At 39.5% G+C, this 12,048-nt stretch overlaps 1 protein-coding gene across 1 annotated transcript in view; it reads left to right on the forward strand.

Moving 5' to 3' along the window:
• The window catches only part of LAMA4 (laminin subunit alpha 4), a 76,007-nt gene that overhangs the window by 48,586 nt on the left and 15,373 nt on the right, over positions 1 to 12,048 (forward strand). The window contains exons 16-26 of the mRNA XM_081905722.1: positions 388 to 501; positions 1,376 to 1,561; positions 2,887 to 3,026; positions 4,941 to 5,114; positions 5,713 to 5,855; positions 7,015 to 7,177; positions 7,392 to 7,519; positions 8,405 to 8,576; positions 9,100 to 9,231; positions 9,860 to 10,002; positions 11,200 to 11,338. Coding sequence (XP_081761848.1) covers positions 388 to 501; positions 1,376 to 1,561; positions 2,887 to 3,026; positions 4,941 to 5,114; positions 5,713 to 5,855; positions 7,015 to 7,177; positions 7,392 to 7,519; positions 8,405 to 8,576; positions 9,100 to 9,231; positions 9,860 to 10,002; positions 11,200 to 11,338 — 1,634 coding nt within the window. The remainder of the gene's footprint in view (positions 1 to 387; positions 502 to 1,375; positions 1,562 to 2,886; positions 3,027 to 4,940; positions 5,115 to 5,712; positions 5,856 to 7,014; positions 7,178 to 7,391; positions 7,520 to 8,404; positions 8,577 to 9,099; positions 9,232 to 9,859; positions 10,003 to 11,199; positions 11,339 to 12,048) is intronic.

The raw sequence follows: 12,048 nt of genomic DNA on the forward strand, positions 1-12,048 counted from the left end.
GAAAAAGTTTAGAAACTTTGCTGCCTTTTAAGACTAACCACAGCTTGTGGTGACATCCAAATTTAGGCAAACTGTGGTTAGTCATGAACTGTGGTTAATTGGGAAAAGCTGACTTTGAACCATGGGTTATGAACCTCACTTGTTTTCACTAACCATAGTTAAAATTACCACAGGGATTGGATATAGCACTAAAACTGTGGTTAATCTAAAATAAAAGCAGAAGTGTTTGAGCTCATTGTCAAAGCTGCACTGGAAGAGGGGAGGAAGGAAACCACATGAGGTTTATTGCGGTTCATCCTGATAACATGATTTAGCACATGTGTGAACTGGGTCTTGAGTCCTCCATAGTGGTAAAACCGTTCCTTACATTTTATTTCTCCTTTACAGATTATTTAGCTGTTGCTGACGCAGGTCGCCGTGTTAATGGAACTGTTGCCAGAAAGAATAATTGGAAAAGCTATTTGCTGAAAGTCATTTCAAAAATACAGATGTCAGAACAAGGTCAGGAGATAAATACTGAAAAATTTAATCTTGTGAAACTGATTGAAGAAGAAATTTATACTAGAAATCCCCTTAGTGATTATGTCAGGAAGGATTCAATTCAAATCCTACTTTTGCTGATTCTTTTTAATAGTTGAATCACAAAATTGCCTTCAGATTTGTTGTGTTTGTTGGATCTCCTCCATAAAGGTAATTGCTAATTCTATTCACAATTAATTTTGGCAATCTCTGCAATGTTCAAAAGGGTTAAGCATGGTGCAAGGCTGCCAAGTTACCTAGACAATAAAATACATTTTAGTGCCCATGCAGAAATACCCCTGAATGCTTACATAGCAAATAGTTGCCATAGGTTATTTAGAACAAACTGAAAATCACATATAATGTAGCAAAACATCTCTGCCCATCCTGACTCACACCTCTGTTTTCAGTGTTTATGTGTGTCTGCAAGGGGGAACAAAGTTGTATCCTATGGTAGCTTTGCCGTAATAGAAAGTATAGAAAAATAGGAAGTTGCCTTTAACTGAACTTGAACTTGTTGTCAGTATTGGCTGACAGCAGCTTTGTAGGATTTCAGGCAGGGGGTCACTCCCAGCCCTTCCTGGGGGGACCTCTTGCATGCAAATCAGAACATCTAACAACACTAAAATATTTGAGGCAGCCAATTTTGGCCATTTCTCTCCTTGCTACTGCAACCCTCTCTACTATATCTTGTTGTGTTCTTGGTTTCCCCACCCCAGCCTCCACCCCAGTCCTCAGGTTCAAATTTTTAGTGATTTCTTACTATAGAGAATACCCCCCTCCCTCTGTCATTACAGTGTATCTATCCTATCTACTGGCTATTAAGAGTCGTTTTTTGCTTTTGTTCTTTTAACAGATAATGCAAGACAACGTCTGAACCAGTTGAAAGTCATTACAGATCAAGCTCTAGATACTGCTGCAGCAGTAACACAGACTACTAGTCCAATGGCTGAGAATGTAAGCAAATGGTCCCAAGACCTGAAGAACTTTAAGCCTGAAAGAGCAGCCTATGAACGTGCCACAGTCACAACAAGGGATACAGGTACGGTGATGGGAAACACTAGGATGCAAAATGGGTACCAAAATTGGTGGGGTCTTGGAGGGCTGTACCCTCCCAACCCCACCAGGTTTTTTTTGGGGGGGTAGCGAAGAGAAAAGAGAAGAGAGGTCCGGAGGGTGGCAACACAAGCACAGGCCTTCTCTGTAGTGGCTCCCCAGCTGTGGAATGCTCTTCCCAGGGAAGTTCGCCTGGCGCCTTCATTATACAACTTTAGGCGCCAGGCATTCAACACCCTTTTAGAATGTGGCTTGGGGGGGTATTGGGTTATTGCTTTTGGTTTGATTTTATATGTTGTGGTCTTCTTGTGAACCACCCTGAGACCTCTGGGTATAGGGCGGTGTATAAGTCGAATTATTGTTGTTGTTGTTGTTGTTGTTATAATAAAATAATTGAACCCTACAGTGGGAAATGCCCAGCACCCTGATGGGATGCAAATCACCCCCTCTCTGTTCATGAGATTTCATATCTGCCTCTGTGTGTGCACAATGAGAGGTTGTGGAGTGGCTTGAAGGCTCAGCCAAGGGTGAATGTTGACTCAGATGAAGAAACATAAGCAGTTTATTATAGCTTTAGCAGAAGAAGCACTACAGTAAAAATGTCCTTTAGAAAACATGTTTAGTTTTTTCTTACATTTATATCTCACTTTGCCGGTTCATGCATTTCTCACAGAAATACAAGTACATCATTATTATCCAGTCATTTCTATGGGACTGTGGCATATTTCATTTTGGATCCAAATTGCTGTAGTTTTATTGGATTTTAGAATTACTTTAAATATTGTTACTGTCTGAGAGCATGAACTTTTTTCATGCTCCTTAGGGATAAAATGGCAGCTACAAAAATAATGTATAAATTGTTATAGTGGACAAATCTTGCTTGTAACAAAGAATAAAGAGCCACTGCTATATAATATTATTCATATATAGATAGGTTACAAACACCTCAGTTTACAAACACTTCGGGTTACAGACTCCGCTAACCCAGAAGTAAGAACTTTACCTCAGGTTGAGAACAGAAATCATGTGCCAGCAGTGTGGCGGCAGTGCGAGGCCCCATTAGCTAAAGTGATACCTCAGGTTAAGAATGGTTTCAGGTTAAGAATGGACCTCCGGAACAAATTAAGTTCGTAACCAGAGGTACCACTGTATAGATATAGCGGTGCTTCTTCTTCACTCCTTGCTGCAAGTAAGATTTTCTTGTGTTTGTGAGTTCAAGGTTAGAAAATGTACACAGAAGAACCTTTCAATTTTTCTCAGAATGGAATCATTACTTTCTTCCCCACCCTCTTCTTTCCTTTTCCATGACAGTGAAGAGTCTCACAGAAGTTGTCCCCCAGCTGCTAGATAAGCTGCGGACAGTGGAACAGAAGTGGCCCGCAAACAATGTCTCCGCCAGCATTCAAAGGGTCAGGGAGCTCATTGCACAGACAAGGAGTGTAGCCAACAAGGTAAAGAGGCTGCTGGAAACTTTATGTGTTCAAATAATATAGTAGGTTATTTATTACAACATCTCCTAAATTTAAACTTAGTGTTCAGTTATATCATCTAAGCTGGATGGCCCTTGGCAATATAGCAATTGTTAACAGTCTGAATGGTAGGTAAAAGGTAAAGGTAAAAGACCCCTGAATGGTTAAGTCCAGTCAAAGGCGACTATGGGGTTGCAGCGCTCATCTTGCTTTCAGACTGAGGGAGCCAGCCTTTGTCCACAGACATGTGGCCAGCATGACTAAATCACTTCTGGTGCAACGGGACATCATGACAGAAACCAGAGCACACAGAAACGCCATTTACCTTCCTTCCACAGTGATACCTATTTATCTACTTGCAGTGGTGTGCTTTTGAACTGCTAGGTTGGCAGGAGCTGGGACAGAGCAACGGGAGCTTACCCCGTCGCAAGAATTCAAACCACCAACCTTCTGATCAGCAAACCTAAGAGGCTCAGTGGTTTAGGCTACAGCGCCACCCGCATCCCTCCTGAATGGTAGAATAGCATTGGTACTGTAGTTGGTACTATAGTATGCTAATGTTTACTGCCACAAACTCTAGGAGACCTCCAGGATGCCCAGAGCTGGAGGGCAGCTGGAGACTATTGCCCTCATGTGATTCTTATTGGTTTCCCATGTCATCTGGTTGACCACTTTGGAAAAACAGGATGCTGGACCACATCGACCTTTGATCTGGTTTAGTGGGGCCTTTCTTGTGTTCCAACTTCATGCCAAATTATTTGTGTGTGTGTGTGTGTAGGTGTAGGGTCATATTTGACTAAGTCATACTCAAAGTTAGACCCACTGAAATTAATGGACATGACTAACTATTAATTTCAATTTTACTCTGAGTATGAGTTTGCCAAATGGGTCTAAAGCTTTTCTGTTGCACCTTTATCAGAGAGGAAAGAGTGGCAATGTTGGGAAAAAATGTTTTCAAAAAGACATTTAAATCTGCAGATTGAAACCCACCACAGTGCTTTCCATCCACTTTTATTTGTTTAAGGATTTATGTCCCACATATAAATTAAGGATTTATATTCAGGATTTGTATGTGCAGCTAACAAGACAAAAAAAATGCTGCATGGTATACATTAAAATGAATTCTGATGAATAAATGAATACTTTGGGGTGGGTGTCCTCACATTCATTATAGTCTTACACTAATGCAGCTCCACTGCATATATTTTACACCTGAAGTACATGAGTGTGAGACCAAAATGCAGCCCTCTTATATTCAAAGCAAAATACTAATTTCTTTTAATAATACAAATGGCACTGGATTTTTATTTTTATTTTTCATTTTAGAAAATTTCACAGGGCTGGATATCCAGACTTCTCACGAGCAAAGTTTTGCTAATAAATACCCCGTTTCCCTTAATTTCCCTTTCTTCCTTCTGCACCCCCCAGGAAAGCTAATCCAGATGGTTGGGGGGCCTTCCAGAACAAATGGGAGATGGTGCTGGGGGCTGCAGGAAGAATAGGGAATCAATGAAAATTGCTTTCTCTCCCCCACCCCATATGCAGGCAGTCTACTGCATTGCAGTCCTATCTACAAACAGAAGACCTTTCATTCATGGAAAACCATGTCTGGATCCATCCCATAGTTTATTAATCTTCTCAAATCTTCTCTTTTTACACCTCTGACTGTGGAATAGTGCATTAAAATGAATTAATGAATGATTTACATTTTCTAGTTTATTTTAGTTGTTGATCTCTCCCCACACCCTCAAAACACGTGAGCCACCAAATCAGATGCAGTTCATTAACTATGTATGATGCTGTTATAAGGTGTAACTGTTGCCTGTGATTTTTGCAAACTGTCCATAATCTTTGTCTCTAAGGTAAGCATAAAATCTAACACATTTTCTCTTCTAGGTTCAAGTATCAATGTCATTTGACGGTCAATCCGCTGTTGAAGTCAATCCCCAAACAAACATGGAAGACTTAAAGGCTTTCACATCTTTGAGTTTATACATGATGCTTCATAAGGACAATGCAGAGCGGACAACACCTCAGGATCAGTTTATTCTGTATCTAGGAAATAAAAATGTAAGCATCATTTAATTGTTCTCATAGAAAATGCACTGTTTTATGAATTGTGTGATTTAGCATTTTTCATAAGTATGGTTCTATTTTTTAATGAGATTTTCATAACAGCATGAACAAAATTATTGATTTTTCAAACATCCTGTGAACAGATTCTCTTTCCATATTCTTCATTGTGCTCTCCAGTCTCTTCAAATAGCAAATTACATCATCTACTATGGTGTGATACTGAGCTTCCACATTTCCAATCAACTCTCCACAGACATTGAATATATTGAGGAAATGACTCCACTTTAGCTTTTAAGGTTCACATTCAATGAGCAGTAGATTGCTTGCAGTATATACATCAAGTGCTCCAGTTCAAAGATAAAGAGTGCTTATTTGCCTATTGACTGTAAGAGTTTGTGGTTTTCCTAGCAAACAGTAATGGCCTTCCTTGTGCCCCCAGAAATCTTGTAGTCACATTCAGTAGCAAAAGATGTCCTAAAAGCTGCTTTACAAATTCATAATAGACAGCTCTGAATACTATGCTGAACCAAATGTGTTGTCTGTAGCATATCTTGAAACCATTGTGACTGTCTATTTTTCATTCCTTCTCTAGACAAAAAATTACCTGGGTCTTGCAATTAAGAATGACAACTTAGTATACATTTATAATTTGGGTAGCGGTGATGTGGAGATACCGCTAGACTCCAAGCCAGTCAGCTCCTGGCCTGCTTACTTCAGCCTTGTTAAAATAGAGAGGTAATATGATCTTGACCTGTTACATGTTTAATGTGGTTGGATGGGTTGAATAGAATGGATATGAAATGGGAAACATTGTTTTAAAAAAACTTACATTGTGGAGTAATGCTTAAAGGTGTTAATTGTACCTTTTGAACAAACTGATAAGATGACAACCACCCCTTAATTATCATCAGCACTTACTGCTTCAGTACAACAGTCCCCAGGGGAGGAGAAAGAATGTAAGTCTGGAAAAGTTTCCATTCCTTTTTCTGATCACCATATATGCTAAAAAGTGGGGGGGAAACATTCATCCTGATTTGCTTGCGGCTTGTATAAGCACCTTCCCTTTAATTCATTCATTCATCCAATACTTTTCAATGCATCACCATTACCAGTCCTAGCCTGGCCTGATCTTAATATCTGTTCCAAAGAGATTGAAGTCTTGTTTGCATAAACCAGATTCAGACTTTAACTCATGTTTGTTAACATAGTTTGCTACATCCACAACCCACTATCCCAAGATTACACCCCTTGTCTATATGTACATCAATGGTGAGGGTGCTAACCACCCTGCGTCATTGAGAGATTACTTGTGTTCCTTTGTGTCCTGCGGCAACCCAGAAGTACAAGAATGGGTTACTTCCAGGTTTTGCCGCATGCGCAGAAGTGCTAAATCATGCTTTGCGCATGCACAGAAGCGCCAAATCACACCACGCAGATGCAGTGCTTCAAGTTGCAAGCTTTTCACTTTACGGACAGGCCTCCGGAACGAATCCTCTCCACTGTAGTTAAAACCACTAATCTCGCTGCAGATTGATTCTTTCTTTTTTTGTCTCATAAGCAGCTTGGAGGTTGAATTGAGTTTTCAAGTGTTATGCTTACTCATAATATCTGAGAGGAAGACCACTTCTGAATATTCTGAAATGATTTTTCTACCTATAGAATACAGCTCTTCATTTCCAAAGAAACAAAATTGAACAAGAACATGATCTAGAATCTGTAGTTTAGCTCTTCCTTTCGAAGTCTAGAATTTCAGACACCTGTTGCTTTTGCTGCTGACTTCAAAAATATTAACTTAAACTTTACTTTTTGTTTTTGATTGTTTAACAAGTCTTTTGTAATTCAGCTAGCGAATATGACCTTGGGTCCAATTTCTCACCCTACTCTTCTTCAATAGGATTGGGAAGCATGGCAAAGTGTTTCTAACAGTACCAAGTCTTAGCAGCACAGCTGAGGAAAAGTTCATCAAAAAAGGAGAAGTCCCAGGTGATGATGCGCTGTTGAATCTGGAACCTAAAAATACAGTTTTCTATGTTGGTGGAGTGCCTCCAGATTTTAAGGTAAGCAGAACAGGATGGAATAATTATTAAGTTGGCACCTTTATCTTGGAAATACCTCTGTAGACAGCTGGTTTGTAATGTATTAAACAAATAAGATTTTTATGTTGTCACCTAAGTCTACCTTACAAAAAGCCTTTTTACAGATGCAGATTGGCTCACTATCTCATTTGGCATTGACTTGAACACAATCTATTTTGCTTCCTTCTCTCTACAGCTCCCTCCAAGCTTGGCTCTGCCTGGATTCACAGGCTGTTTGGAGCTTGCAACTCTGAATGATGATGTCATCAGTTTGTACAATTTCAAAAATATCTATAAAGTCACTAAAACAGTACCCTGTGCCAGGTAAGGTGAACTGTATTCACTCTACTTCTCATGATGGAATAGATTTAGCTATATTGCATTTAGCCTAGTGGCCTGGTCACACGTGTATCTAAGGTAAAGGTACCCCTGCCCGTACGGGCCAGTCTTGCCAGACTCTGGGGTTGTGCGCCCATCTCACTTAAAAGGCCAGGGGCCAGCGCTGTCCGGAGACACTTCCGGGTCACGTGTATCTACTTGTCTTGATTGCGCATTGCAAGTTAGCAGGCATTAATGTATACCTCTCATCAGCCATTAGTTCAGTCGACTCACTTCCTGTCCAGCATTTCTGAGACACCTGTCTATATAAATAGGAACATGGGCACCCACCTTATACTGAGTCAAACCATTGGCCCATCTTGCTCAGTAACTGACTAGCAAAGGATCTCCAGGGGTTTCAGGCAGGGAACATTCCCACTACTACCGGGAGATGCTAGGGTAGAACTTGGGACTTTATGCATGCAAACTGGATGCTCTACCACTGAGCTACAGCCTTTCCTCTGATGATACCTGTACTACATTAGCCTTATTTTACAAAAATAAAAAATAAAAATCATATACAGGCCCCTCAGTTGATCATACTGATTTCTTAACTCCCTTGCCCACTTCACACGTTTGCAGATTAGTACAACAAAACGTGCAAGCAAAAATAATACAAACACTCCCAGGAAATTTTACATAAGGTAGCACTTCAAGTAAACAGTTTTACTGAATAATATTGCCTTGGCATTGACTATATTTCGTTCAGGCCAACAACCTCGTTTCCAGAGTTCCCCTTTCAGTATTGCTTCCATAATGATCTTTCTAGGTTGGAGAATGTAGGCCTTCAGGCTTCTGATTTTTCTTCGCCTCTTTTCCTGTCCACCCTAGGAATAAGCTGGCCTTTACACAGAGCCGGGCTGTGAACTATTTCTTTGATGGCTCTGGCTATGCTTTGGTGAGGAATATTGAGAGAAGAGGGAGGTTTGGTTTGGTGACGCGCTTTGATGTGGAAGTTCGGACACCAACAGATAATGGACTTCTCCTCCTGATGGTTAATGGAGTAAGTGAAATGAAAAGAAAAGAAAAATCCCTAAAAGTCTTATTTTTCATTTTACTGATGCCTAGTTTCCAATTCCTAGTTTCCAATAAAAATCATAGTGGGGTCATCCTTGGTCTTGGCATTTTTCTGGTAGACTCATAGAAAAACTAAAGGTTGAAGATATTAACATGCCTACAACCATTAGTTCCTCTGACTGAGATGTCATCTAAGCAAAGAGAAACTTGTCTAAGGACATAAATAGATGGTTGTTGTGAGTAGAAAAGCACATCCACTTGTGCAAGATTGTCTCCTTCTATTGCAGTACCTACACCCAACATTATGCTGTTCCAAAAGATGGGTGAAGTGGACAGGAGAGGGTGTTGTTGCATAAAGGGAACTACGCTCGTGCCTCACTTACAGCTATAAATTTAAAGTAATAGGCAGTTGTGCCATATATTGACAAACAATTTGTGAAACCTTATAAATACCTGAAATACAAATCCTCTCAGATAAATCTCACTGGTTTTGTGTGTCTGTTGTGCAGAGTATGTTCTTCAGCCTAGAGATGCAGAATGGGTACCTGTATCTACAGTATGACTTTGGCTTCCCCGGTGGCCCTGTGATTCTCGACGATCATTTGAAGAAAGCTCTGATTAATGATGCAAAATTCCACGAGGTATATTGTTGTTGACTTTCTGAAATTTGCTTTTATTTTATTTTTTTAATAGTTAATGTATCGTCTCAGTATTATTATCACTATAGTGATTATTATCACTATAGTTATCTCCCTTAGGTGCTTTACACAGAAAGACAAGGTGTAATAATAAGAAATAAGTAAATAACTATAGATTATTGAGCAAAATAATGCAACATATTATATTAAGTACCAAAAACCTTTATTGAGTGGGAAATAACACAGTTTCCAAGAACAGGTTGAGTGAAGTGGCAACAAACTCTCTGAAAGAGATGGTGACAATGAAACTGCAAACTGAGTATGTCTTCTTAACTACAGTTGCCAGGTAAGAACCGAGTAAGAACTCTGAGCCTTGTTTCTTTAGAAATAGGATCTTCTGAACACAAAGCATACGGTATGCTTTAACCCCTGCCCCAATGGGCCCTCTCCAGTCCACCAAAGTTACTAAGTATATCTGCAAAACAATTACAAATGAACAGTAAACAGACAATAAAGTGTCTTTCTCTCTTTTAAAAGCCCTCTTATTTTACAAACTTTTAATGCATCTTTCTAAAATGTAGTTATGTACTATATTTACTGTGGTTTTTAACTCCCTTTTTTCAAATTTCAGATATCTGTTATATACCACAATTCCAAGAAAATGATCTTGTTGGTGGATAGGAGACATATCAGAAGTGTGGAAAACGAGAAGCAAAGCATGCCCTTTACTGATATCTATATAGGAGGGGCTCCTCCTGAGATTTTAAAATCTAGGTTGGTTTATAATCCACATTCAATCACCATTAAGGCTTCAGTAATTTCTCATTTTATATGTTGCATTGAATTTACTGCACCCACATTGCTAAATTAAAACATGTAACCCTGTGGGGAAAAGTTTTTATCCAATAGGACAAATTATATATGTAAGCATATTGTTTTGCAAACATTGTATATTTCATTATTTATTTAAAATATTTATACCCTGCCTTTTGGAGCAAGCCCTCACAAAGTGGTTTACAATTTGGAAAAAAGCAAGAAAGAATAAACCTAAGATATAGCAGTGCTATTAGCAGTGCTATTTTCTAAAAAAAGAGGTGCCAGAACTCACCTTATTCTCTTAGAAAGGGCAATGGTACCCACCTGAAAGGTGCCAGAACCCACCTGAGAGATGCTGTAACTGAGTTCCAGCTGAAAAAAGCCCTGATTAAAAGCATATAAAATGGGCCAGCAATAAGACTACAAGAAAGCTTAGTAAAAAAAAAAAAATAAGAATAGTATTTGGGGTCTGTTAAAAAGCCACAAGAGGCAGGGCTCTGAAGATTTCAGGGAAAGGAATTCTGCAGGTATGGGACCACCACTGAAAATGCCCTGTCACTGATACATACCAACCTGCTTCCCCTTAGTGAGAGGCCAGGCAAGTGCTTGCTGGCACCATCATAATAGGAACAATTGCTATTTCCAAATACATCACCGCAGCATTTAAGGCATGTTGATAGAGTAGGACTAGTGATTATCTTACTGCATTTCAGCCTTCATAGACTTCCCTAAGACAATTAATGTTCTACAATGTTCCAATGAGTTTAACAAAACTGCGGGAGGCAGTGGAAGACAGGCGTGCCTGGCGTGCTCTGGTCCATGGGGTCACGAAGAGTCGGACACGACTAAACGACTAAACAACAACAGTGTTCCAATGTGGTGTATCTAACCAGCAAGATGTTCTCTGGCAGGAACTGAGATGAGAATGGAAAGGTGATTGGAGGGAGGGGAAAGTAATAAAAGTGCTCTCCCCTTTTGACCATCCTGCAAGTGGCAATGGACTACTCCCTGCATCAAACCACTGCTTACATCTCAGACAGAACCTAGTAGAATGGACATTCCTCACACAATATTTCTGTACCTATGACTGTGCATGCTGTGGTTTTGTGTAAGTAGTTAACTGGTTCCCTCTGAATAAACATTGTGTCTTCACAGTAGTATGAAATCACATCTAGCCACCGCCACAGGCTTTAGAGGCTGCATGAAAGGCTTCCAGTTCCAAAAGAAGGACTTCAACTTGTTAGAGGAACCAGGAACTCTAGGAATTGGCTATGGATGCCCAGAAGAATCACTTGTAAGTATGATACACAGATCTTCTCTTTGTGTTTTTCAACATTTATATATTCTGATATTTTCCCCTATCTCTACTGAGTTTTTCCTCAGTTTTTAAAGTGCAAAGCATTATTATTTTTCTCCCCATCTGCTTATAATACTTAGGGGGTAGGAACAGATGATGTTCTCCAAACAATACACACACAAAAAATAAATGGAATAAACAGAAATGGAAATGTAGTGCTCCTTATGTTATGGAATGTGGAAAGTAAATTTGAATTTGAAAAACCCCCAGTGTGGTAGGCCTCCAACAGTATGCACCCACTAAGAAATCTGAAAGCTTAATAAATCTTTCTAGGCTTACTTCAGAAGACATATTTTAAACTAGCTTTTAATCTTCAGATTTGTATACTTGGCATAAACAAGTAAAGTATAAAAATGTATGATGCCAAACAGCAGAATTTCAGCTGCATAATTTTGATGAAACCAGAGGAGCCCCTTATGTAAAAATGTTTTGTGGCCTCAGAAAGGGAAGACACACAAACCATAAAGCAAAATACAAAACTGAACATAAATATGAGGGCAATTTCTCTCCATCAAGTAACATTTCAGTCCCAAACAACTGACTTGTAGAATTATGAGTTGCATCTAATATTAGTCCCACACAGTGTAGACCCACTGAAATGCATGGACATGACTAACTAAGGTTCATTAATTTCAATAGGTCTAAGG

Source organism: Podarcis melisellensis (genome assembly GCF_964234715.1).
Source record: "Podarcis melisellensis genome assembly, chromosome: 3".
In the NCBI taxonomy this organism is placed as follows: domain Eukaryota; kingdom Metazoa; phylum Chordata; class Lepidosauria; order Squamata; family Lacertidae; genus Podarcis; species Podarcis melisellensis.